Genomic DNA, 26,817 nt, shown 5'->3' with positions numbered 1-26,817 from the left:
GAAAGCATTCACATTTCTAGTCTTAACTACAGAGTGTTCTTCTTGCAGTGTACTAAAAAGGGAGCCTGCAAACTTTTCTTCAGCAGTCCTAATGGTGGCTGCCAATGGTAGTGTCAGCTCTCATTTCATTTTGCATTTCTGTATCACAAATGTATGTCCCACATTTTAGGAACTTCCATACTTGACTTGCAGCAAAGCATGGAGTGAAAATCACTTTCCCCATCTTGATCCATAATCATTAGAAAAATCTGCTGTTTGACCACAGAAAAATTTCTACTGCAGATGGAATCCTAGGTCTCTTTGGCTGATTATGATTCCTCAAATGACCCTTCTGTGATTCACACCCATACATCTGCTCTAGCTTCAGCATATAATTGTTATTCCATACAGATAGCACAGTATTTATTCAAACAAGGGTGCTCTTGTGTACTTCTCCTTTATTAGCTTCTCTAAAAAAAGTAAATCAGTCACAATACATTACATTGTATGTGTGTATCTCTGTGTGGGAATAAAGTAATTTTATTATCCTCTCAAAGGCAGCAGCTGATTACCAAGACAGAATAAATAAAAGTAGTATGTTAAATGGAGTACTGTACACTAGAAATGGGGCATTCCAGTCTTCTCTTAAATACTAGTAGCTAGTTAAAAATACAATGATTTCTGTTGTTCTCCAACATTGTTTTCCATCTTATAAACAAATTATTTTCTCTCCTGCAGATCTGTCGCTACAGCACAAAAAAAAAATCTAGTCTGTGACCCTGTGCACTGCACGTCTTTGACTCCTATGTTATAATTTTTTTTTCCTGGGAGAAGCAGAAAAGATGCTTGTGGAACGAGCGAGTTGGTACTGCTCGGATTATCTTCATAAAAGAAACTGAAATGTGTTTAAAAATATTTGTGCTCTGCCAGAGTCAGCTGACTTGGTTCTCAGGAGATTGTGTGAACTGTTGTTTCATGGGGTTTTTTGGCTCATGCATGTGTTAGGACTTTGGGAAAGTTCAATGAACCCAGATCTCAAAGCAAAAATATGTTACCAAGATTTCCTAGTGAAGATGTTTTTTAAAAGCTAAATTTAGTTTTCTGGAAAATATTTTAAAGTCATTTTAGATTCATTTAACTTGCTTTGTGAAAACAATCCATTTATAGACTCGAAGGTCTAGGGTTGGCAGTTTGAATTTTGGTTTAAGGCATTATACAAGAAAGGACCTACTTGTAAAAAAATTTGTAACTACAAGCTTAATGCTAAGTCATGTGGTATCAGAATGTGTAATTTGAGCTATTTTCAGTAACATCTATTCAGATAAAAGCATAACACTGTTTTTTCCCTAGAAGTATGAAGATTCTCACCCAAGAAATTAATATAGGGTTTATTCCTGGAACCTCTGTGCTTTGTATCACTCTTTTCCACAGTATTTGCAGTCAGATCAAGAGCATATGAAAGCAGCATGTTTGGTTTTAAATACTCATTCACATTATAGCTTTGAAAAAACATCCAGTCACTATGTTTCCCCTCAAACTCACACCCCTGTTAACTCTGAAGTACTTCAATTCAGAGTTTCACAATGGAATCAAACCAGCATCTGGCATTCCTGAGACCAAGAGACTCATATGCAGTGAATTGAAAGCTTTCACAGAAAGCCACAAAACCAGCTTTCATCTAGAGTCTTCTGCATTGTCATCAAGGAAAACTGGAGAAGAGAATACATAGATCTAGTTAGCAATACATTTGTAAAGCAATAAGGATGGGAATGTCCAGCAAACTAGCTGTGGATTTAATAGAGGAGACAATAAGAGGCAGAAGAAACAGGTAACAGAGAAAGTAAAGAGATATATCAGATCCTGGTTAGGAGCCACAAGGCAAAAGCCTGAAGGCCTCCAGGAGGGTAGAGCTATTTCAGTTATCATAGTGAACAAAATATTTAACTTCCAGGCAACCAACTTGAACTCAGTTCAGTTTGCAGTGGCTACAAGGACTGGTGATCTGACAGATTAGATGATGATCTGAGATTTGTTTAACAGAATGTGTAGGATAAATTAATTCTTCAGTACTAATATATAACTTTATACTTCTCCAGCAATGTACTTTAACTCTCATAAAAAGAAGGAAAGCTGTTCAGATGATAGGATTAAACTGTCTTTGGCCTCTCAAGTGATGCTGTCAATGCGAGGGCTTTCTGATATTTTTTTTTTTTAAGATGACAAGCTAACTGATAGCAGATTTTGGACTTTCAAGTTTGCACAGATTTTTTTAATGTTTCACAGATGGAAACCTCTGTAGCTCTTGACAACTGTAGTAACAGCCCATTCCCAGGTGCTGGCCAGATTTTTAATAGGTTGTTTTTTGTTTTTTGGTGGGTTTTTTTTGGCTGATACACTACAATGTAACATGGTAAGTTAAATCACTCATGTAATTCCTCTAGGTTACCAGTTATTAGTTTCCAAATTCTTCTTCCATTTCTTACTTCACTTATTTGTTCAGTGTCTTGAACAGAGGAGATACTAGATGCATGTTATTAGCTATAATACTAGATTAACATTAACAACCTTTAGTGTTGTTTTATTATTCATGTAAGTAGACTATTCAAAGTCCTCAAATATGCTAGTGTGATACAGGTTTTTTGTCTCTAATCTGTTTGCAGCTGTCAGCTCTTAAATGGTCATAACGTTCAAGAGATTTGTGGGATCTGTAGAGTGTCACTAGGTCTGTAAAATGTCTTTTTATCTGCCAGAAAAAACTGTTCCAAAAGAGCCTGCACTTGATAGTATTCCCACATTAGTCCTCTGTACTTCAGCAAACCAAGAGTGCCCCAACTATCTTAAGGAACGTCTCTGAGATGCCTGAATACACTGCTTCCTTTGGATTTACTGCTTCCACAAAGATGGGGCAATCCAAGTCTGTAAAGAACAAGGACAAAAATTGAGGTATGATTAGGCATAAAACTAAAGGGGAAAAAAACAGAGGGGAAACGACTAGGAAATACTATTCTAGCTGAAATTGGATATCTCTGTTTCCTCCAGTACTCTGAGTTCCTATGATACACTTTGGCATTCAAAGCCAAGTACTCAGGTTTCTATAGAAATAGAGTACTTTTCAGGTAAGGCCAAAGATCAGCTATTTAATGATCTTTCTTTACATGGTCCTATACTTATGCCCTTAGAGTTATGCTTTGTTGTTAAACTTCAAAGGAACTTGATGGGTGTGAAGGGATCTAGCTATCTTGGGAACAGGTAATTTCTTCCTGGTTCAAGCTCACTCATCTCTAAAGGTCCCTTCCAACCCCTACCATTCTATGATATAATTCTATGACATGAAATACAAATCCTGTTTTTAGCATCCTGTAGTGACTGCAGATGATACATTAGTAGTACAGATTAGCTTGGACATGACTGTGAGAAGCACTAATGCATCCCTCCAGCTTGTCAAGCTGTTTTTGTGTTGCAATCAAGAAACAAAAAGAAAGAAACAATAATTACACTTTTTTGAATCCTAGACTGTATTTTACATGGCATGACTACATGAAATGCAGCACCAAACATGCAAGTCTCACAGAAACTAAACTAGCAAATATCTCCATTGCTGTAGTTAATTCCCAAATATTTGTGTAAGCCTCATGAGTTATATTCAAGAATAATGACGATACTTCCCATCTTTTTTACTCACTCCACCATTACATATTATCAGTTCCATGGAGTTACGTAGTTGTTATGTATCTTGGGACAACAATCTTTGTTCCCTGAAATTTCAATAAAATGGAAACCACTGCAAATCTCCCTATCATGTCTCATATTTGTAAAAGCACAGTCACTCTCTTCTACCATCAGTGTTATTAACTTCTTTCAAAGTCTGACCTTGGCAAAAAAACAAAACCCCACAACTGAAGTTATTCCAAGCATAATACCATGAGCCAAACTAATCCATGATCTAACACTGATGACATTGGTGGATTCAGTCCAGAGACAAATGTGGCTTAAAGTTGTTTAGAAATGGAATATATTCTCAAATCTCAGAACAGTAATAATATTTGTTTAAAATTGGGGGGATTGCCCTTAGAGCAAATATAAAAATACGAACTGCCATCTAAGCAAATAAATTGTATCTAGTAATTTTCTAAATAACATAAATATATGTCACATATGAGAGAGTTCTCTCATCTTTTTCTTGTTACCCATTATTTTCAAGTTTACATATTTTTCAAGTGTGTCCTTAAAGGGAAAAGCAGAATAATACATAACGCTTTCCATTAAAAAAAAAAGTTATGATTTTTCAAGTATAACTTACTGTACAAATAGTAGCAGACAAGAACAGCAGCAACATTACTTTGTTGTAATTCTTGCAACTTGCTGTGATAAACCAGCATGTTGCCTGGTGAAGTGATGCTTGGAGTCAAGTTACAATCTATCAGAGCTTAAAGCACTTTGTATCCTGGCCCTGTAGTATAACATCAGTGATATAACAAGCTGACTTGCAAGTGATTGCTACAAAACAGAACCTAAAGAAAATCTGCGTTATTGTTCAAAAAGTAATTAGAAAAGGCTTATCAACAAGCCTGGCTGATGTTACCCAGTTTAGCTTCTTTTTTTTTCCTTTTTTTTTTTTTTTCCCCCCAAGCTGTTGAATTCAGCAAAGCTTACACATTCAAAAACAAGGAAAAAAAAATACAGTACATGCCAACATACATTTAATTCTATATCTGCTGTCCTGTAGAGATCTTCATAGCTGCCATGGATTATATAAATAAATTGCACTGTATGCTTTGTATTTGCACTAGCTCTTTTCACTGCTGAAAGCATTCACTGCACTTGCTTGGCATTACTGCAATGTAAGGAGGTCACTTAAGGAGTATCACTGACCTTCTTCCTGTCACATCTGGTTATGTGACCAAAGGAGGCAGATGTATGAATCTTTTTGAATGATCCAATTTGATACTGAGATAGCAGTCCTGTGTCAGTCAGCATTGTGTCTCTTATAAATAGATTGAATAATGCACACAAAACATAGGTTAGATGACATCCCATGCATGAAGTTGAAGGAGTTGTAAAATTTAGCAGTGCAGCAGGATATGTTTTTGAGGAATCAGGTCAATGCTTGAATATGAAGTATGTGTAGGTGACTCCTATCAGTCCTTTGAGACATAATGTTTTACCTTAAACTAGATGACAATTTTGGAAGCTGTTCTGACTTCAAGGGCTGAGGGCAAATCCGTGAAAGTATGAGAAATCATCATTCAAAGGAAACAGAAAAGAAAATACAATCACATAGGCTGAAAGGAAACTCCACAATAAATGTCATCCAATATCTACCCAAAGGAGGAACAATGTAGACCAGGTTGCTCAGTGACTTGTACAGACAAGTTATGAGTATCTCCAAGACAGTAAGTTCGACCAACTCTCTGGGCACCTCTTCTAGCATTTGATCACTGTTGTGGTGATTTATTTTTTTCCCCATATTCCAACTTGTGTCAATTGCTTGTCATCCTTCCACTGTGCACCTCTGAGAATAGTCTGCCTCTGTCTTCTTTACATTCTCTTATAGGTAGGTATACATAAAGTTCTCCACCCTTGCTTTATTAACCCAGTACCTACCCAAAGTCCAGGACTTTGCATTTGGCTGAACTTCCCTTGATCATACGTCTCCAGCCATCACCAGTCCCACCCTCCCCACTGTGATCCCTCATGTGGGATCATCTGCAAATTTCTTGAAAGTGCATTCTATTCCATTATCCAGACGTTTTAACAAAGACATTGCATGTTGCTGGCCAGAACCATGATTACTTAGGGATGCTGCTGGTAACCAGTTGCCAGCTCGACTTATACCATTGATCATACTCCCTTGAGCCCAGCACTCATCTACCCACTTACTCAGTTCTTATCATTTTGGCACTAAGCATACTGTAAGAGACTGTACCAAAAGCCTTGCTAAGGTAAAGGCAAGTAGCATAAATTGCCCTCTCTTCACCCACACAGCCAGCTATCTTGTTATAGAAGACAATATGATTGGTCAGACATAATTTGTCATTGGTCTGGAAATGGCTCTACAACCTTCCCAGGAAGGCCTGCAGTTCTCTGGATCCTTGTCTTGGCTTTCTCCCCTGATCTCCACGATTTCTGAAGGTGATAGATAGCAATCGCACAACCACACTGACTTTCTTGGCACCCTAGGAAGGACTTTGTATGGTCCCATTGACTTGTATATGTCCAACCAGCTAAGTACTTCCAGGACAGTAGGGCTAAAGCTATCTGCTCTGCTTGGTTTCCAGAGGCTGATGTTTGAAGCATTTTAGACTTCTAGAAAAGTTGGTATAAACATCTTGCACTATAAAGAACATCTTCTAAGTGAAAACACCACAGCAGTCTACAATTATGAATTACCTCAGCTAAAGCTTGTTCCTGAAAATTTGTATTACTTTTTCTTACAGTACAGTAAGCTTAGAGAGAGGTATTACAGATGTGATGATGCTTAGAGAATAAGAGTTTTGCTAAACTCTAAAGCAAGTTAACTGCCAGACAATTTTAATTCTCTTTCAGCAAAGCTTTTACAAATAGATTCATTTTTATTATGATTTTAATGTTTTCTATGCAGATGTGAATACCTATCTAGCTAGCCTGAATTATCAATTGGTTCCAATATGGAAAAGGAGTAAGAAAATAATATTATGTTACTCCTGTGTCTCCTCCTTTACAGTGCAGTCTTGTTTTGAATGGTGTGGAGAGTGAAGTTGCTGACTGAGAAAGAAAACACAGAAATGGCCTATTTCAGCCAGAATCTAGCATCCATAGTACCCATAACTTTGCTGTTTCACTTTGTCTCTGTTACAAAAACTCTAAGCATGGGAACAGTCTTATGTATCTCTCTCTGTCCATTTCCCTTTCCCATCACCCTTGATTAACAACACAAGATAGCCTATCCCACCAAGCCTTGTGTGAGATGCCGTAAGGCTATTCATTGACCTTTATTCCATCTAGAAATGTGTATTATATGCACTGGCTTACTACAACATTTTATACATTCTATGGACTGACTGGGAACAGTTCCTGTACAGGATTTTAGAACACGAACATGTTATATATTCTTATTTAGGTCAGTTCCCTGTATTGACCCTGTCTGAGCTTCCCTAACTATGCCTTTACATCTTTCAGCCTAAACCCTGGATATATTTACTTTACACTTCTTTGTTTTCTGGGGGTTAATATCACCAACATTTGGGTAGACACTGGGGAAGCATTTCCTTTTCTTGGATTTTTTTTAGTAATTTCTTTAATTGTTGTCTCTTTGGTTTTGCAGTGGCTCAGCTTTTCAGTGAAAACACTAGCTACTTAAAATTTTCTCTTTTTTTTTTTTTTTCTTATCAATCTACTCTCCATCTGGCCCATGCTAGCAACTTTTCCCTTTCAAAAGATAGGATGGGACCTGAACACTGAGGAACAGTCAAAAGCTGTTACAAAAATAAAACAATTTTTAATATAACTTATTGGTTTCATCACTCTGTGGTTGGTGCATGCTCTGTGCCTGATCCCTGCCCTTCAGACAGATGATGAGGCTCCTTATGGTCTAACTTGAATGCAGCCAATATTAAGAACAATATTCTTCTCAGACAGCAAATCCTTTAAGATCCTAAGACTAAGATGGTGATTAAAGAAGTGATCTTCCATCTAACCTCACCTGAAGAGAGCAGAAAAAAGTTATAAATCCCACTGAGGCATACAAGTGGACTCAGAGGTAAGTACCCTATTTCCCCTCCTATCCACTTTCCATGTGTATTATTTATCTCGCTAAACCACTTCTCTTCCTTGCTGCTGTCTCATGCTCCTTATCACAGTCTTCTCTACTTCTCTACAGCCCATTTCCCTGTCTGATCCCCTTCACCTCTGTTCACACACACTGTACTACCATGCACATCCAGCTGAGGATTGACCCAGGAACAACACTTACATTCCCTAAACCTATGCTACACAAAGTTGCATAAACTCACAAAAAATATGGTTTCCTGCTGTGAAAAGCTGACCAAGAAAACACTCCTTGATTTGAAACACACTCTTCTATTAGTTGTGAGATATGTTTACATCTGCCTTTTATCTTTTGTCTTATTATGCAGTGATAATTGGCTGTTCAAGGCTGTAATTATTCCCCTGGTGAAAGCAGAGCAACATGCTCTGCAATGGCTCTCAAGTCTCTGCATGTAGCATCTGTAACACATCATCCTTAAGCAAACATCTATTTTTTTTTCTTTTTTTTCTCCCCCCCCCGCCCTCCCCCCCTCCCCGAAATTAGGTGTACAAACTAGTAGGGGACGTTTCTCGAAGAAAAACTTTGAGAGCAGAGAGCATCAATGTGCCTACAGATTACACTGATTGTTTCAAACTATTTAAAATAAATTAACTCATATTCAAGGTCCACTAACAAAGGGGCTGACCTACTGCTGTCTCTTGTGGCACCATGAGATTTCCACTTACCTATTCAGCCAATTCATTTGGCACCTACCAGCTTCCTGAGCGCTATGTCCACAAAGCTGCCAGGTATAAGCTGAAATAACCATCAGTAAGTCACCTCACAGCAGAAGCATGTACTAATAAATATGTGAGGAGCTCCACTCAGTGGCAAGAGGATGTATTTCCAACTTGATATCTAACATAACGAGATGAGTCTTTAGCAATGTAAATATGTATACTAAACACTCTCTACTTAATTCAATCTCTGCATGATTTATTCTAATCAAAGCACTGGGGTCATGACTTTTCAGTAGGATAGCTTTATTCATCATCAGCTCCATTTCTGAGAAAATTCAATCACTGGCTGTAAAAAGACGTTGTTCAATCAAGCAGACACTCCAAATTATAAATGTCAAGTAAAAGAGTCTTGCCCAGATGCTTTATAACCTATGATTGGCATACTTGTAATTCTGTGCAGCAATGGGATGAATTACTATGTATGATTACAAGGCTCTGATTATTTCCTGACAAATTTGGCTTGGTGAATTAAACACTACAAGACAGCTATTTGGACAACAAATAGACAAATACGAAACTATGAATAAAAAGATTTTAGTGACATTTCTTTTCTTTGTAATATTATTGTAATCTGATACATAATCACCTTGGCTAAAACAATGAAACTTACTATTCACTGTGTAGTTTTAAGCTTGCTAGTATTTCATTTGTAAGTAACTACTCTTATCTTTCTTTCTTTTTCTTGTACCTTCCTTCTCCAGACTGTCTTGAAAAACTGAGGCCTGTTTCACAGCTCCTAGCTTCTCTAACAACTCGTGTATTAAAAGCAATCTAGCCTGAGGGCACAGATTTACTGTATTTCTAAATAAAACATTCTCAAATTCCTGGGAATAAACATATTTAAGTGGACATGCTACTAGGGAGGTTAAATGAGGGCAATGGTGGTGGAAATGCCAGAGTTTCAGTTTGGGCCAGAGACTGTCAGGTCCTAACAGAGGAAAATAACAGCTCTGAAGCAGAGGAAGCTCAACTGATGGAAAAAAACACATTAAGATGTTGCTTCGCAGCAAGAGTTTGCTCCTCTTGCTCCCGCTTTGTGTGTATTTGTCCTCTTCCCTTCTCATTCTTGCTCCTGCTTTTATTTGAAATGCTTCCTCCTGAACACACTTCTCATTTCACTTGCAGTGGCTCCATGGAAAGTTGTTTCTCCTTCCCCAGCTACAAACATGCTTCATGGTAGTATGTCCCCTTCCCATGTTCAGTTTGAAACGCTGCATTAGAAATTTCTATTTGGAGTTGGGCTAGAGACACAGAATGTATGCTGGAATGCAGCAGGAATGAAGTCTGAGACCAGCGATAAATAAACTGTTGGCTGAATTATCCATGATATATCCTAAGGTAGGCCTGACAAACTTCAGAGACTTTCAATTACTGTGTTCTTTCTTGGTATTAAAGACTTAGTGCTCATGTAATCAACTACATACATGCTTGTTATAAGTCCATCATCCTGAGGAAAATAATTGTAACAAAACTTTAAAAAAACTGAGCAGTGGCTAACAACAATCAATACACAAGTTTCTATCCAGTACAATTATTTTCCTCAGGATGAAAGCAGTTAGCAGCATGATGCCTAAAGTCAGCCTAGTTGTCACAGTAGACACCGAAGACCCTTTTTAAGGAGCTGGCTTTAGTGACATCCATCATGTTCCTTATCAGAATTTTCATGTTCCTGCAGCATATGAAAAACCTGTTTCCTAATACTACCCTTTAGTGTTGCTGAGCCTAATGGGATTTTTAATATGTCTAGATTTTTTAGGTTTCATATCACCATTATGTTTTTTCTTTCCTGATTTTCCCTTACGTACTAGTAAATGGGAAATATTTTTGCTTTTGTCTGCCTGTTACAGATTTTGTGTCTTCCTAAATTGATGTAAGATTGTTGCTTTGTGCAGGTGGAAAATCAGACTCTGATGTAATAGAAGACAAAATCAATCAAAGCTATGAAATCAATAAAAATAGACTACCCTAAACACAATCTCCCTTCCCTTCCCTTCCCTTCCCTTCCCTTCCCTTCCCTTCCCTTCCCTTCCCTTCCCTTCCCTTCCCTTCCCTTCCCTTCCCTTCCCTTCCCTTCCCTTCCCTTCCCTTCCCTTCCCTTCCCCTGCCCTCCCTTTCCCTTTCCCTTTCCCTTTCCCTTTCCCTTTCCCTTTCCCTTTCCCTTTCCCTTTCCCTTTCCCTTTCCCTTTCCCTTTCCCTTTCCCTTTCCCTTCCCTCAATACCGAATCTTCTGTACATTAAATTTAATACTAAATTTTATCTTTACTGACCCTTAGGGTTTTTTCCTCCACTCAAAAAGTTAATAACATCAGTTACCAGAACAGTTTTTTAAAATATAAGCTCAAGCAGCATTTCTAACTAGGAGACACAATCCTATGTTTGGATTAGGTTTTGAAAAATATAAATGTAACAGTAATACATCTTTTTAGTCCCCTTTTAAAGAAAAGCTTAGATATAGGATCTCCATCTGTTTCCCCCACGTAGTCTCTGGCTGTTTCTATGAATGTACTTTTTGGTGTGCAAAGGCTCTATTGAGAGTCAAAACAAATACACAGCTAGGAAAAAAGAAAAAAATACAAAAAAAATTACAATGAATAGGACAAATAACATATATGTAAAGCTTAGAACATTAAGACTATTATACTATGACATTTTTGAAACAATGCTATAATATAAACTGCATTTTACTTTTGCACTCTGAAGTTTTAGCCACTCGATTGAATAAAAATATGTTATACATTAAGGTCTCAAAGTATTCCTAAGGATGAGATAAAATACAGAAAATTCCTCAGTCACAAACAGCTTTATCAAGAAAAACCCACATTTTGGGAATTCTATTTAAATGTGAATTTTAATGTTAATTTAAAAACTTTCATAGAAATTAATTTTAACTTCCCATTATTATAATTTGACATTTGATAGATTAATCTACAGGCCTATGTAAAAGCACAGTGAGAGAGTGGTATCACTTTTAGGAAAAAATGCAGAAAATATAAAAAAACCACTGCAAAGGTCTAAGTGGTAGTCTGTATCTGTGTGTAGAAAAACTGGAAATGCCAGTTATTGAAAGAAGTAACTGAAAAGAAGTCACGAAATTACAAAATCATTAGGAGTTACTTTTGAGAGCTCTGGGGTGGTAAATGAAATGTCTGAAGGTCAGAAACTGAAACATTGTGCCTATCTTTGAAAGAAAAGCTGTGGAAGCACAGAAGTTATCTTAAACTTCATTATCTGTTAATGATTTAAATGCTTTTCTAGTTCTAAGAGCTGAAAAATGAGCTGAGTAACCATTAATCATTCTGATTTTTTAGCCTGTTAAGACAAACACCATTTCCTTAATTTTATGTAGGGTTGTTGACATATCTTCAAACACTATCTTTAGATTGCCCTGCTGAGGGCAAGTCTAGACACTACCATCAGCTTGGCTCCCTCATCTTTTATGCAAATCCAAGTGGGTGCTGCCATATATCCCCAGATCCCACTATCCCCTTCAGTCTGTCTTCCCACTGCCTCTCTGCCCCGAAAGGCTTATCGGACCCTGCAGTGGGCCATGAGAGCAGGTCAAACTATAGAAAAAAAACCCCAAACTGTGCTTCCTTTTGGCAGGATTACTTTGCTGCTGGTTTAGGAGCCTAAAGCTGGTAGAGGAGCACCACAGGGGCATGCAGAACTAATGAGGAAGGGGCTGGGTATGATGAGATGGGCAAGGTCATGGCAGCACTGGATTTAAGTGAAACCCCAACTATCGAACAGCAAGTACAAGGCTGGGTTATGCTGGGCACTGCTGTAGAAGAGGTCAGAATCAAAATAAAGCTGCATTGAGGAGCCTTGGATCTCACACCAGGGTTAGTAAAAGAATCTTCAGGAACTGAGATGTGGGAACAGGGAGTGTGGTTCTCCCACTTGCTGTGGTGTCAGAAGCCATTGATACCAGAGTTCAAAGATTTCTCATTTATAGACCCCAAATCCCCATCCTCGCTTGTTATTTTATACAAGCGTAGTTTGCAGTTTGTGTTGAATGATGAGGAAATTGCAAGCAAATGGTTTAAAGTGTTTAAAAGCACCAGATCCCAGAGACCAGTGAGCCAGAGTCCTTTGAAATAAACCTGAGAAGCAGCAGAGGAAGGGGGCCTTATGACAACAGGCAGCCATGTTTTAGCTAAAAATCATGGCATCGAGCACATAAACAACTTCACAAGTTTCAGCAAGGCCAGGGTGCCCAAAATGAGACAGTTGCTTCATTTCTCTGTGATGTAGATAAGGAGTGTTCTTTTCTTTTTCGGCTATGCACCTTAGGAGAAGCGATTCCCCCGTGCACCTTGCAATAAAAGAACGCCTGGTTCTTAACGCTACATGGATGTTAAGGACTTTATTCCCACGGTGACACCACGACGGCTGACTGAGGACGACTGTCGGGGCGCGGCTGCCAGTACCCCACGCTCGCCCTCGGCTCCGCGCAGCTCTCCCAGAGCAGCGGTGGACGGAGCGAAGAGCGCCCGCTGCCATGCGCCTGCGCCTAGCGGCTTTGCCAGCCGCGCACCCAGCGGCAGACGCAGCTTCCGCTCCCGCAGCGTCCCCGAGCCGTCATTTCCTCCTATACCGCTGCCGCCGCGCTCGTCGCTTCCTGCCCGACTGGAGGAGACTCGTGTCCCTCCGCAGGCCCCGTGCGTGTGCGCCCCGCCGCTGCCTGCGCCCCTTCGCGCTCTCAGCTCCTCCTCCTCCTTCACTTCGCCATCCCCGGGACCGCCGCCATGGCCATGAGGCAGACCCCGCTGACGTGCTCCGGGCACACGCGGCCCGTGGTGGACCTGGCCTTTAGCGGCGTTACCCCCTACGGATACTTTCTCATCAGCGCCTGCAAGGGTGAGCGGGGACGGGGGCGGGTTGTGGGCGCCCGTGTCGCCGGCCCCTTTGTTTTAGCCTGCCCGGCAGGGATGCTTTCGGCCCCGGGCGGGTGGGCCGCGCCTCCTCCGCGTTGCTCGTAAGGCCGCGCGTCAGCTTCCCGAAGGAGTGTTTGTGGGGCGGGAGGGAGCGCGGGAGAGAACCGAGCGGCTGGCGCTGGCCGAGGCCGCTGCGCCGGGCAGTCCTGTCCGTCCAGCGAAACGCCAGTACGTGGGAGTTAATACCGGCTGACGGTGTTGCCGAATGGAAAAGGGAACAGATCGACGATTTTCGTGGTGCTCAGTTACGGGTTTAGCCTAGGGGAGTAGGGGTGGGAGTGGGAAATCTTGAAGGGATTTCTTTATAAAGCTGCCCATTTCTACCGTCTGCGCACACAGGCTGTGAATTTCAAAGTTCACCAGGGCATCTGCTTTGCCAGATATAGAATGATGATGTCCCCCTCCTTTCCCGTGAGAGCTCTCTTATTACGTGAATAGCATTTCCCCTTCAGTTATGTATATGTTAATCTTGTGTATATGTTTAAAAGTTTAAAGAAGTTGAAAAGAAGGTTATGTTTTTTCCTTGGAGTGACACCAATTTAGCTGTCCATCTTCTTGTATGAACAACTTTTTGGTAGTCTCACAGAAAAAAATTGTAGAGCAGGAGAGGCTTTCGGTTTAATTTTTACAACATCTCTGGACAGTACCTGGTTACAAACACAAGACTTATTTCTGAGTACTGTTAGTCTGAACATACTGCTTCAAAGTGAAAACCCAAACTTGTCTTGCCCAAGAAAACTTGAATAAAAATAAAACCTAAACAAAATGTTGCTTTCTATATCTTTGCAACCTTAAGAACCTCAATAAAACTTTTATCCCAACTGGGGTAGTATTTTAATGTCTATAGAGTTTTAGATGTGTGCAGCAAGTACAGCTACATATCTAAGCTCTTCAGCTAAACTAATTTACAAAGAATAGCTTTATAAAGTATGTGGTATTTTCACGTACTTGTGCTCGAGAGTCTTTCTTTTAAACAGCTTTCTTTTTTTTTTTATTGTGTTACCTAAACATTGAATTTGTTTTTGTGAAGATGGTAAACCTATGCTGCGGCAGGGTGACACAGGAGACTGGATCGGCACATTTCTGGGTCATAAAGGTGCTGTTTGGGGTGCCACGTTGAACACTGATGCCACTAAAGCAGCTACTGCAGCAGCAGATTTTACAGCGTAAGTGATTTAACTGTCTTTGCGGCCTGTATGTTGGTTTTAGTCTATAGTACTCTTGTGACACTGTAGTGTCACAAAATTTACTGTAGTAAATGGTCCATTTGTTTGTTTTTCTTTAGTAAATCTTAGCTTGTTTACGGCTCTCCAAATTAAAACCTAGTCTTTTAGGTTCTTGAAAGCAGCTACAGTTAATTCTGGTGTGATGGATAACAGCGATTGCTTCTTGATACTTAATTGTCATACGAATTTGCTAGAATAACATTTTCACGTGGCTCTAATCTCTGGCACTATAGTTATAGCAGAGTTGAAAACGTGATCTTTATTTTGCTTCTACCAGTTAGCCTGTTTTTATGACAAGAGAACTCGCAAAAATTATAGTGGTTTTTTTTTCTTACTTTTTTGTTGTTGTTTGTGCTGTTTGCAGCATATATTAATATTTGGCAAGTTGAATCCTATTAGTAGAGGGCAATCTCTGTTAATGAAGTTGCAGAGAAGAACTGACTCTGTCTTTAAAATGCTAATTAGTCTGCATTATCCTGAAGAACAGGATGAAGAAAAATGGTGAGATAGCAAAAAAAACCCCAACCTTTAGTAAAAGCATATTAACTGTTCTAATTGAGTAGCTGGGTTGTAACTTGTAAGAATGTAGCATTTATGATAAAATTTTATGGGAGTGTCAGGAAAGATTGCTTACAAACTAATCTGACTGCTCAGGTTGATTTGTGCTGCTGCTAGTTAGATGTAAATATTTTCTCTTACCTTACAGCAAAGTGTGGGATGCTGTGTCAGGTGATGAATTAATCACCCTGGCTCACAAACACATTGTCAAAAGTGTGGATTTTACACAGGTATGAAAAACCTTTATACATTATTCACCAATGAAGTAAACTCTTGAATATGTTTTGCTTTTAGCAAAAACTTTCTGTACTTTTTGTGTATCTTAACAGGCTCGTACTCTAGCATACTGCTTCTAGTTTTTAAGATTTAAATGTAAAAAGTGTGTTAGAGGCTGTATAAGAGAAAGAACTGTTACTTTAAGGCTCATAGGTGATGGCTATTATTTTGATTCAAAGTAGAGTTGACCCTTTATAACTTCTGTTTCAGGATAGCAATTATCTATTAACAGGTGGACAAGATAAACTGTTACGTATCTATGATTTGAGCAAGCCAGATGCAGGTGAGTCTGCTTTTAAAACTGACTCAAGGTTTTTTTTTTTTTTTTTTGAGTTAAAGTTCTGAAATTAAGAGCTACTTTCTTTTATGAAACACGAAAGACAAAGTTGAGGATTGTTTGGCAAATTAAATGTTTATAACCTTTTGCTGTAGCAAGATAATCTGCATTTTAAGTTTATGCTTTTATAAGTGAATCGGAGTTTATAGTGGACTTCAAGCACAGTATGTTTCAACTTAATGCAGCCTCATTAGAGATAGGTCTAGTCAATTAAAATGTAGTCATATGAAAGAAAAAAAAAGACTCCACATGTTTTAGGCGTGTTTCAATTTGTGTTAATATTGAGCTGTTGATGATTGATACAAAGCTAGCGAGCCTGTGTTGTTAAACTAGTGAAGCTTTTGAATGTAGGCAATCAGATACCAGGTTTACATCTGTCCTGCTCCTGGGAGTAAGATCTACAAATAAAAGTCATAAGTGCTGGACGTAATTGTACAGCTTCTAGTAAATGGAAGAAACCTTCCAAACTGCTGCATGACATTATTTCATTTTCTTACATGTATTAAAAATTTTTGGCTTTATTTTAAGAACCTGATGTTGTCAGTGGACATACTTCTGGCATTAAAAAGGCTTTATGGAGCAGTGATGACAAACAGATTCTTTCAGCTGATGATAAAACTGTCCGGTAAGAAAAAGTAAATTTCCATTTTCTTAGAGGCTCACTTTTATTTATTATCTTAATCCATGTGAGAAGATCCTTTTATTTTATGGTAAAGGATATAAGTAACACAGGTTATTTGATCCTAGATTATTATAAATGCATGTCTAATACAGTTCTCTTCTGCTGTTAAAAACATAAATTTTGTATTTTTTTACCCTATAAACGTGTCCTCCTTGATAAGAGGAGGCAGTCTTTGGGAACGGGGTATTATAAGAAGTTTATGACTTTTGTAATTCTATAGAAGATAAATTTGTGATGAGGTCTTGTGAAAACATGCGCTGAGGTATTACTACCTTGTCTTCTGTAATCCAGCCTTGAAAGATGCACAAGGCATGGACTAACCAAACACTGGGATCAGACTGGGAAGAGCATCTGGAAACTGCACTGTTGACAGAGCCCGTTTTCTCTGCCATGTTTGATAGGCTGAGTAAGCTTTAATAATTCTATAAGGTGGCTCATCCAGTCATGGTTTTTTGCTTTGTTTACTTTATGCCCAATTGCTAGGGGATGTGCTGAAACCTAGACAAACGTGTCTGCTAGGGAGCTGAATTGACGAAGGTCCTTCCTCAAGTTGTGCTGTCCAGAAGAAATTGGAGATGTGCCTAACTGCTTCCTCAGCTTTCTGTCTGATAGGATCAGTATCATCTCATGCCAAACTGTCTCACCATTCTTACATTTATGGCACAAAGGAGAGAGAAATAGAATGGTCTTTTCTGCTCTGTGGAAGGAAGGATGAGAGGTTGAAATCACTGGTGCAATTTCCCTGTAGTTGTCTTTTTAGCTCCAGTTCTTTTGAACTGGTGTTCAAGATAGGCAAGAGGCTAGTCTTGTGTATTTTTCTCTGAATTGTAGAAACAGAAATGTAGCAGTCAGCTGATGAACGATTCTTACTTGTCATAGCAGAACAATTTTATTTCTTTTCTATTTAGATAGCTTTCGCACCCCTAAGCATACAAAGAACAGAGATTGGCATCAGTTCGTCTTTGTCTTTTGAGGTAAAAAGACAGAATGGAGTCTTCAGGTCTTCTAGAAAGCTCTGTTCAGGAAACTTAAAACAAGATTTTCAGTCTCCAAGAGAATCTTTTAGTTAAATCATATGGATACCATTTAATGTTGTTACATTAAGTATTTTAAAGTAAGCTGGTCTTTAAAACTTTGCCTAGGTGAGGATGAAGATGCCACTGAAAATCTGAAGTACCCGTGGAATCAAATCACGTTCTTCATTAGTTGGCTTTTTTTGGTCCAAATCTTGCAGTACATGGGAAGTGAGAATTGTTTGATTTGTTGAAGTAATGAGAGTCTCTTTTATTTTCTTTTTGCCCCCCTTAAGCCTTTGGGACCGGAGTACCATGACGGAAGTGAAGGCACTAAATGTTGCAATGTCAGTGAGCAGCATGGAATATGTTCCAGAAGGACAGATACTTGTGATAACCTATGGGAAAACTATTGCTTTTCATAGTGCAGAAACGTGAGTCCAAAACACAGATTCATCAGGGGTCGAGTAAGCGGTTTACCTGTGGATAAAAACTGATTGTACAGGGCCAAAATCACCAAGCTGTCAGAAGTGGCATTAGTGGACAACTTTGTCTCTGATGAAACAGAAGCAGAGTGTGAAACAACCCTCTTTTAAAATAGTGAACTTTTAACTGTTTATTAGATGCTAGACTATAAAGGTTTGGTGCCAATTTTGTATTTCACACTAATTTTAATTGTGGTTAATTAAGTTTCTTCTGGGGTTCAGTTCAGTGTTTCTTGGAGAACTAATTATTTATATTGTCTATAATGTCTTAAAGCAAGTTACACAGACATATTCCAGAAAGTAGTTTTGAATGTGTGAGCTTTTGTTTTGCTTATTTTGAACTTGTTTATAACTTGATGAGTGTGATTTATGACTATTAACACTTGTTTCAGAAACTGTGTGTGGGTGTGTTTTATTTTTCTAAAAAGCAGTTTTAAGTAATAGTATCACAGTTTCTTTGCTCTTAGGATCTGTTTTTTTTTTTTAATTAACCTTATTAACAAACTTTTCTCTCCCAGTCTAGAGCAGATTAAATCATTTGAAGCACCTGCTACAATCAATTCTGCATCACTTCACCCCGCAAAAGAATGTTTGGTTGCAGGTGGTGAAGATTTTAAACTCTATAAATATGACTATAATACAGGAGAAGAATTAGGTATGTTTGTTTTGTATAATAAAAATGAGGTCTGAAATGGGTATTAGATTAATAAAGTAATGACAAATGAAACTGTTGTACTCAAATAAAGTCTTTGCATAGTGTGCTTTGCAAGTGGATAAAAAGGTGTATTATCAGTTAAGCATTTTTCCTATCTCAGTATGTCTAATGTTATTCTTCTAGAACTAATTAAAGCCTCCATTAAACATCTCTTTGCACGTATTTAAAAAACCAGTTGTTATTCTGGAACTGCTGCAAAAGTAAGCTTTAAGTGTCATGCTATAGCATTAGTTAGATATATCTAATGAGTTGCAGCTACTTGCTTTTATGAAAAATGTGGTATGTTTTTTTCTTGTTAATATTGGCCAAGTATATTTTAAAAACAAGTATATCTCTAAAATTTGTTCTTTGAGCCTATCCTCACTTTGTGTGGAGTGGTTGAAGGAACAGAGCATGTGTTACTCTGTGCAACTGGCTTGCTTTGTAGTTTTGCCTAGAATAAATAAGCACCTGTTTTCTTGCAGTTGGTAAAATAGTAATATGTTACCTACATTAGAGGTTGCTGAGATATCAATTAATAGATGCTTTGTTTTGCATGGCAAGTTAAATACTGAGGAAGTGCTTCCCCCCCACCCCAGTGTTTTGTTTTGTTTTCCTCTCTTCTGCTCAGTTTCTACTTAGTAATTTCAGTTGGTTAGAACTTGAAATGAATAGTTTTGATATGTTCTCTTACAGAATCTTACAAAGGACACTTTGGTCCAATTCACTGTGTGAGATTTAGCCCTGATGGGGAGTTATATGCGAGTGGCTCTGAGGATGGTACACTACGGCTGTGGCAGACAACAGTAGGGAAAACTTATGGTCTTTGGAAGTGTGTAGTTCCTGGTAAGTATGTGCTCATGGCTGGGGAAATGTAGCTGCTCGTGTGTACTTTTTAAGTAACATCTATCGTAAGTGGTAAATGTCATCTGAATTTCATACAGTAACTCTTTGCAAACTCAGATGTGAGTGCAGTACCCACATGGCTGTTGTTCAGGTCCTGCAGATACTGACTCTGCAGGCAGTTTCTGAAGGGTTTCTATAGCCACTCAAATCTGTTAGATTTAAGGATTTATTTTTGTAGTTGTCATTTAAGCAGTTAAGTTCAAAACTGTAAGGTAATTGAATACAGACACTTTGTGGACAGTTAAGCAAATAATCTGATGTATTTTTGTGTTAGAGAAGAAATATGTAATACCTCTTTTAAAAGTCTTAAAGATGAATCTCTAGAAAGAAGCGTAGACGATAGTTTTATTTTATGTGTACTTTAGTTCTCTAAATTTGGTGTGGGGGAAACCATGCCTAGAAAACTGCAGGTAAGTATTCATTAATGGAATTGCTTAGTTGGCTGTTTTTCCTCAATGCTAAATTAACTGAGAAAAGGGGGTTTTTTATAAAGCTGTGAGGGAGAACTGAAGGTACTCACAGTTTTTTCTTCCTCCTGTACAGAAGAGGAAAATGCAGAAGCAGCAAAAGCAAGGACTACCCTTCCAGGAACTGCAGAGGAGGAAATAGGTAATCATAGAATCATTATGGTTGGAAAAGACCTTTAACATTATCAAGTCCAATCACTAACTTAACACTGCCAAGCCTGATAGTAAGCTATATGCTTCAGCACCTCATCTACATGACTTGTAAATATCTGTAGGGATGGTGACTCCATCACCTCCCTGAGCAGCCTGTTCCAATGCTTAATCATCCTCTCAGTGAAAAAGCTCTTCCTAGTCTCCAATCTAAATGTTCTCAGGTGGAACTTGAGACCATTTCCTCTTGTTCTATCATTCTTTACTGGAGAGAAGTAGTTGTAGAGAGTGATTGTGTGTCCTCTCAGGCTTCTCCAGACCAAACGACCCAAATTTCCTTAGATGCTCCTCATAAGACCTGTTCCCTAGACCCTTCATGAATTTTATTGCCTTGTTTCTGGACACACTCCAGCACTTCCATAGGATCATAGAATGGTAGGGGTTGGAAGGGACCTTTTAGAGATCGTCTAGTCCAAAACCCCTGCAGAAGCAGGTTCACCTAGATCAGGTCACTTCCGTGCTTGTCTTGTAGTGAGAGTATTTGAGATGCGGCCTCACTAGTGCCAAGTATGGGGGACAGTGACTTAGTCCTGCTGGCCACACTAATTCTGATACAAGCCAGGATGCCATTGGCCTTCTTGGCCACCTGGGCACACTGCTGGTTTGTATTCAGCCGGCTGTTGATTAACACCTCCGGCTTCTTTTCCTCCAGGCAGCTTTCCCGCCACTCTGCCGTAAGCCTGTAGAGTTGCTTGAGGTTGTTGTGGCCCGTGTTCAGGACCTGGTAGTTGGCCTTATTGAACCTCATATGATTGGCCTTAGCCCATTGATCCAGCCTGTCCAGGTCCCTCTGAAGAACCTTTCTCACCTTCAGCAGATCTATGTACCCAGCCAGCTTGGTGTTGTCTGGAAACTTAGTGGGGGTGAACTCAATCCCTTTATCCAGATCATCAATAAAGATATTAAACAGGCCCCAATGCTGAGCCCAGAACACGTCAGGTGACTGGTTGCCATCCATTCACCACCACTCTCTGGGCCTGGCCTGGCCATCCAGACAATTTCCACCCAATGCTAAGTAGGTCCATCCAAGCCATTTAATGCATTGAACTGTCAGCTTCAACTTGGCTAAATAATAAAGGGTCAAGATGGTAGCATTCTTTAGTATGGAAGAGGTGATTTTTCCCAAAGTACCTTCTGGCATTTTTCACTCATCTCAAAAGATCTTTGAATGCATTTGCCTGAAAATGATCATGCAGTGTCAGACTCGTGCCTAGAGCTGTGCAGACTGAACAGATGGGATAAAATATCTGGATCAAGTTAAATGGGAGAACAAACTGAATTGGTCTTCTTGCAGCATTGCTTTGTTTTTTATGTCTAAGGTGAAGTTAAATTATACCCTTTTTATTTAATTGCAGAAGAACTTGCCTCTGAAAACTCAGATTCAGTGTACAGCTCAACTCCTGAAGTTAAGGCCTGATTATTGCAACTGTTAACACGACATGGACACATGAAACTAAATCAAGTGAACAGTGATAAACAGCAGCCTTCCAGAGTGCACTCTCTACATAAGGCAAAGATGGGCAGTAATTGATGAGAATGCGGTGGAACTGGCTAGGTGTTGTCTGTAAGAGAACTGAGTATCAAAAAAAAGAAAAAGACAAGTAGTAGAGTTTTGCTATCTTTTTTAGCATAACTGCCTACTGTCTTTCAAAGAAGTGTGCAAGCCAAGATCCAATCTCTCCAAATTCAATTAGACTCATTGTAGCATGTTTTCTTTATTATGGAGAAGAGAGACCGTGGCTTTTACCCCCTTTTTTCTTTTGAGTTGGAAAATTTGACTTTAGTTGAAAAGAAGAGATTATGTACTTAAAGCATTTGGTTTGGGTTTTGTTTCATTGTACGCTGCTTCTGAACATTTAACTGTTTTCAGTTGTATAAATAAAATGCCTCTCAAAACTCTTATCTTACTGTTGAGCGTTGGGTTCATGAAATAGAAGAGCAACCAGGTTAATTAACATCATCATTTCTAGCACCTTTGTACTGTCCAGAGGGGTAAAGCAGCAGGAATTTTACAGTGCTGGGACGGAGGGTGGCAAGTTCTTTGATCTGTGTAAGCTTTGTGTCTTTTTATTCTTTAATGTTTGAATGTAAACATGAGTCTAAAATCAAAACCAGTGAAAACTCCTAAATTAAACATGCTGCCTGAAATATTTTGGATATACAAGAAAATCTCAGAGGTTGGCTATGAATCTGTATAAAGCTTGGGTTTAGTCCTCCAGACTGGATTAAAAAAGTTAACTCTTTCAAGGTTACAAATCCATATTTTCTTCATTAAAGAAAATATTGCCATTCATCCACTTGTCATTTCCTTTAATGTTATACTGAGGGGTCTACGTAATGCATTCTGTATGGAAAGAAGAGTTACACAGAGGTATATTTATTCATAAACATTTTTTAATATTGACTTATCCTTACTCTGCTTTATGTTTTTTTCCCAAAAATACAGTAGTGCAGTCATCTTAGAAAACTGAAACTTTAGAATGTGAAAACTGGCATATCCATTGAAACATGGACGATTCCATGTGAACATAAAATATTTTCCCATTCTGAAGGGCAGTCAAACACTGAAACAGATTGCCTGTGAAAGGTGGTGAAGTCTCCATTCCTGAAAATACTCAGTACCTGCTAGGACATGGCCCTGCTGTAGCTGAGCCTGTGTGAGCAGGCAGTTGGACTGAGGTGGTTGGTGGAGAACCCTTACAGCTTCAACTTAGGGGGGTAAAGGAAAAAGGAAACAAAGAAAACAAAGGATAATACCAGGAATCTTGTTTTCTTAATGCAGTAGTAGTGTTTATGATAAAACTCATTTTGGAATAAAGTCAGAAAAATAATTTGAGTTTTACTCAGGCCACTTGCAGCCCTGTGATTTACAGCTAATTGTTTCTGTGTTATTAATTCAATTAAGGCTTACTAGGACTCCAAATGTATTACTTCAGCCTAGATGCTGTTCATGTTACAGGCTGAAAGATGTCTTTAAAAGAAGAAAGATACCTCTCTCCATAGTGAAGCTTTTTGCAGGCTATGGTCTTTGTGCCATATTTCAAGTAGATGTCTGGAATAGTGTCCTCAGATGTTAGAGCTGTGACCTTTTGCTGGTTTACATGATCATCTACTGAGTTTGTGGTTTCATTGCTAGCCCTGAGCAAGTAGGGCTAAAGTCAGAAGATCTTTTGCCTCGATGAGAGTATTAGCAATGTCTAATACTTTTGTCATGTGAGTTTGTGTCATGAAAAAGCTGTGAAGTTGTCGGTGGTTTTGTTACCAGACTGATTTTGCAGGTGTTACTAGATTTACAAGGCTGGTAATTTTAGAGAGCACGTTGTGTAGGTGTGATGCTAGTTTCTACTTTCTGATTCAGCCTAACGTGGGTAATGGACATAAGCTGGAACACAAAGAGTTCCACGTAAACACCAGGAGAAACTCCCGTAAGGGTGAGGGAGAGCTGGCACAGGCTGCCCAGGAAGGTCGTGGCATCTCCTTCTATGGAGGTGTTCAAACCTGCCTGGACATGTTCCTGTGTGACCTGATCAAGACGAACCTGCTTTTTCAGGGGGTTGGAGATGTTGATCTGTAAAAGTCCCTTCCAACCCCAGCTGTTCTATGAAATTCTGCCTCTATTCATTATCAGCAAGACAACAAGTTTGGTGTTTTTCCAATTAAAGGAAGGGACAGATTATTTTAGTAATTTCTCTCACAGGACGACAAGTGGTCTTTTCTCCTCTGACGGCTACAACCTGGAGACAAGCCGTGGCTGCCTTCGGCTCACTACTAACGGGGTAGCAGCGCGCCCCGGCGTCAGGCGCGGCCGCGCCGAGCCCGCCCGCCGCCGCTTCCTGCCCGTGTGGGGCGGGACCGGCGAGCCCGAAGTCTGCTCCCCCCGCCCGCCGGGAGCGGGGAGCTGGCGGCAGCGCGGGCCATGGCGGGCCGCAACCCGGGCACCCAGCTGGGTAAGGGGCGGCGACCTGCGGGGAGGGCTGCCCCATACTCCCCCCTGCACGATTCGGGGGCTTCGGAGGCGGGCCTGTCTGCGGCGTGAGGGGCTGCCGAGGTGGCGTGGCGGGGAGCGCTGCTTGGGCAGGCCCGCCTGCCACGGGGACTAGCGAAAAGGGGCCCGTGCGGGTAATCCGCCGGGGGCTCCAGGCTGTCGGGATGGCCCCCCTCTCCTGGCTTACCCACCTCAGCGTGTAGGAGCCAGCCTGATGCAAAACCTTGTTTTTCTGAAAGGCCAAACTAGAAATAGACTTTCAAGTCCTTTGGATCCTTTAACGTATGCTCGTGACATACTGTTTGGACTATGATTTTAATGGACAACCTTGTAGGAAGCTTACTTTCCCGTTCGAACTCCAGGTTAAACAGTAAGTTGAGGTTTGCCCGTGACGTATGGCCTTGGCTTCAGAGACTGAGCAGGGTGACAGTTCACAAGACAGCTGGGTGCAATGGGACTCAGTCACCATGGTCCAGTTGCAAATCTGGGCCTAGGCCCTTCTTGTACACCTTTCTGATTCTCACTAACACTCTCATTCCACATATCCCCAAGAAGTTCAAAACACTTGTTATTAGTTGCATTCTGATTTGCAAACTCAGGACTTTACCTTTCCTTCTTGTTCTCCTTGGTGCATACGCTTTGAAAACCGTTAAGGATTTTCCAGGTGTTTGCGGATGGTGTCCAGGCCTGAGAGATGTCTGTACCTCAGGTAAGGCAGAGAAGGTTTCTCTGCTATTTCCCATCTGGAGCTCCTCTTCTGCTAATGGCTGGGGTTGGAGAGGGAGAAAGGGTTACAGCTTTCTGATTTCTCCACTCAGCAAAAGCCAGCTGCCGTGGTGGAATGAATTAAAGTGATCAGCCTTCCTATCATCTGACTTTCAGGTATGATAATTTGGTCAGTATGAGTAGATGGACAATTAAGCAAAGGAGATACAGGGGTGGCATCATAGATGAGAAGTAAAAGACAGCTGGCATAGGAGACCTCAAAGTTAGCACGAGCATAGTTCAGGAGGCCATGCTATGTGGTGTCACGGGGCTATGCTCCTATCTCTAGCACAGACATAGGCATTTTTACAGAGTGAACATGCACTTTAAATGATTAGCCTGTGGACAAATGAAAGTTGACTCTGTTTTAATTCTCTGAATGAGCTGTCAAGTTGCTCTGTGATAGGCTTCTCTGTGGGCTACTTACAGGGATAGGTGAGTTTCAGTGTTAACCATCTGAAACGCATCTTTTTGCTGAAATAGACATGTTAATAATGTGGTGGCAAAACTTCAGTGTCTGTTGGGAAACATGCTAGCACAGAAGTTTGCAAATGTGCTCCATTTGCTTTAAACTAGGCACGTGTTGTGATTTTTCTTACTGTAAATTTAATCCTAATTGTCAGAATGTGTGGGAAGTCCAGAAACTTGAATATGAAGTCAGTTTGGTTCTTATCAAATAGTCATTCTCCAACAGACAGGCATACATGTAAGGAAAGCCATGCTGTCGAGTGTGAAATTACTGGAAGAGAAGGGCAACCTCACTAAGATTTGGATGGATCTTGCTATACAGCCTTAGACAAGGGAAAAGTATTCATTGTGCAACTGACCAAAACAACATAATCATTTTTTGCACCTACTAAAACAATCTTTCAGTGTGCTCCGAATATTTTCTATAACTCCTTCTCCTCTCATAAGTAGTCCTCCCCTGCCCAAGGGGCAGAGTTGGCTAATGTTCAAGATTACTAATGGAGAGCACAGACGGGTGGATGTCTTTAGGGCTGCACCATGTGGCTTCTTCCAGCTATGACTGATTTGCCTGGAAAGGCCACTGCCCTCAGCTTCTTGGTAGATACTTGTTGCCATCCCTTTCCAGTGATCTCTATTTAGTCAGTTGTAGTCAAAATGAGTTGGTTTAGATGTGCAGGGCATGCGTAGCAGGGGAATTGTGTGGCTATGACCATGACCATGTTTGTGTTAAGGAGCAGCATCTCCTACTGCAGTTGTTTGCCTTATGCTGGCTGCTTTAAAGGGAGAACAGAATCTCTCTGCTGTTCAGTTTCCTCCTAAATGCACATCTGAAATACCTTAAGTGCTATATTTAAGTATGTTCCTGCATACTACTTGAAGTACTCCATCTTAGCTGGTAGCAGTACTTAAAAACGTCATGTTAAACCCTTGCCTTTATCTTTCATGATCGTTGACTTCTGTGACTGTTTTGCCAGCTTGTCCCAGCAGCTTTAACTGTAATACAAATAATTTGCCCTGTATCTCACAGAGCATTCTGTAGGATTACAGTTTTCCAACAGGGACACCTAGTGGTAAAAATATCTTTTTCTTAAAAATATTGTTTTAGTTGTTTTCTTTGTGTCTTTTTATTTCTGTGCTTGCAACCTAATGTCATTATTTGAACAGTAAATTATTAATGCTGCCATTATAGAGCATCTATCTGTTTATCAGTAACAAGCCAAACTGTTCTCAAATTATGATAAATGATGCTTTCCCATGTGCTTTTTGTTCTGTGGTTTTTTGGAGTTTTTTTTGTGGTTTTTTT

At 39.8% G+C, this 26,817-nt stretch overlaps 2 protein-coding genes across 3 annotated transcripts in view; both read left to right on the top strand.

Annotated features, from left to right (window-relative positions):
• The first annotated feature begins 13,095 nt into the window (after window positions 1–13,095).
• On the top strand, window positions 13,096–22,198 carry STRAP (serine/threonine kinase receptor associated protein). The gene is made up of 10 exons (XM_062009432.1): window positions 13,096–13,365; window positions 14,473–14,608; window positions 15,375–15,456; window positions 15,713–15,785; window positions 16,368–16,464; window positions 17,831–17,968; window positions 18,538–18,674; window positions 19,410–19,559; window positions 20,163–20,228; window positions 21,652–22,198. The coding sequence occupies exons 1-10, from the start codon at window positions 13,254–13,256 to the stop codon at window positions 21,711–21,713; spliced, it is 1,053 nt and encodes a 350-aa protein (XP_061865416.1). The 5' UTR covers window positions 13,096–13,253; the 3' UTR covers window positions 21,714–22,198.
• Window positions 22,199–24,174: 1,976 nt separating this feature from the next.
• Window positions 24,175–26,817, top strand: part of DERA (deoxyribose-phosphate aldolase) — a 60,372-nt gene continuing 57,729 nt past the window's right edge. For both annotated transcript variants that reach the window (XM_062009424.1, XM_062009418.1), the window contains exon 1: window positions 24,175–24,243. In XM_062009424.1, coding sequence (XP_061865408.1) covers window positions 24,213–24,243 — 31 coding nt within the window. In that variant the 5' untranslated portion in view covers window positions 24,175–24,212. The remainder of the gene's footprint in view (window positions 24,244–26,817) is intronic.

The sequence above is a fragment of the Colius striatus genome, chromosome 1 (assembly GCF_028858725.1).
Source record: "Colius striatus isolate bColStr4 chromosome 1, bColStr4.1.hap1, whole genome shotgun sequence".
Classification (NCBI taxonomy): domain Eukaryota; kingdom Metazoa; phylum Chordata; class Aves; order Coliiformes; family Coliidae; genus Colius; species Colius striatus.
This window is presented reverse-complemented; position numbering and strand designations above follow the sequence as displayed.

What these genes read in the sequence shown, in the direction of transcription:
- STRAP (XM_062009432.1), top strand. Translation starts at nt 13,254, where the DNA reads ATGGCCATGAGGCAGACCCCGCTGACGTGCTCCGGGCACACGCGGCCC. An exon ending in GCAGCAGCAGATTTTACAGC is followed by an intron (nt 14,609 to 15,374) that starts GTAAGTGATTTA and finishes CTTACCTTACAG; the next exon opens with CAAAGTGTGGGATGCTGTGT. An exon ending in AACTGCAGAGGAGGAAATAG is followed by an intron (nt 20,229 to 21,651) that starts GTAATCATAGAA and finishes ATTTAATTGCAG; the next exon opens with AAGAACTTGCCTCTGAAAAC.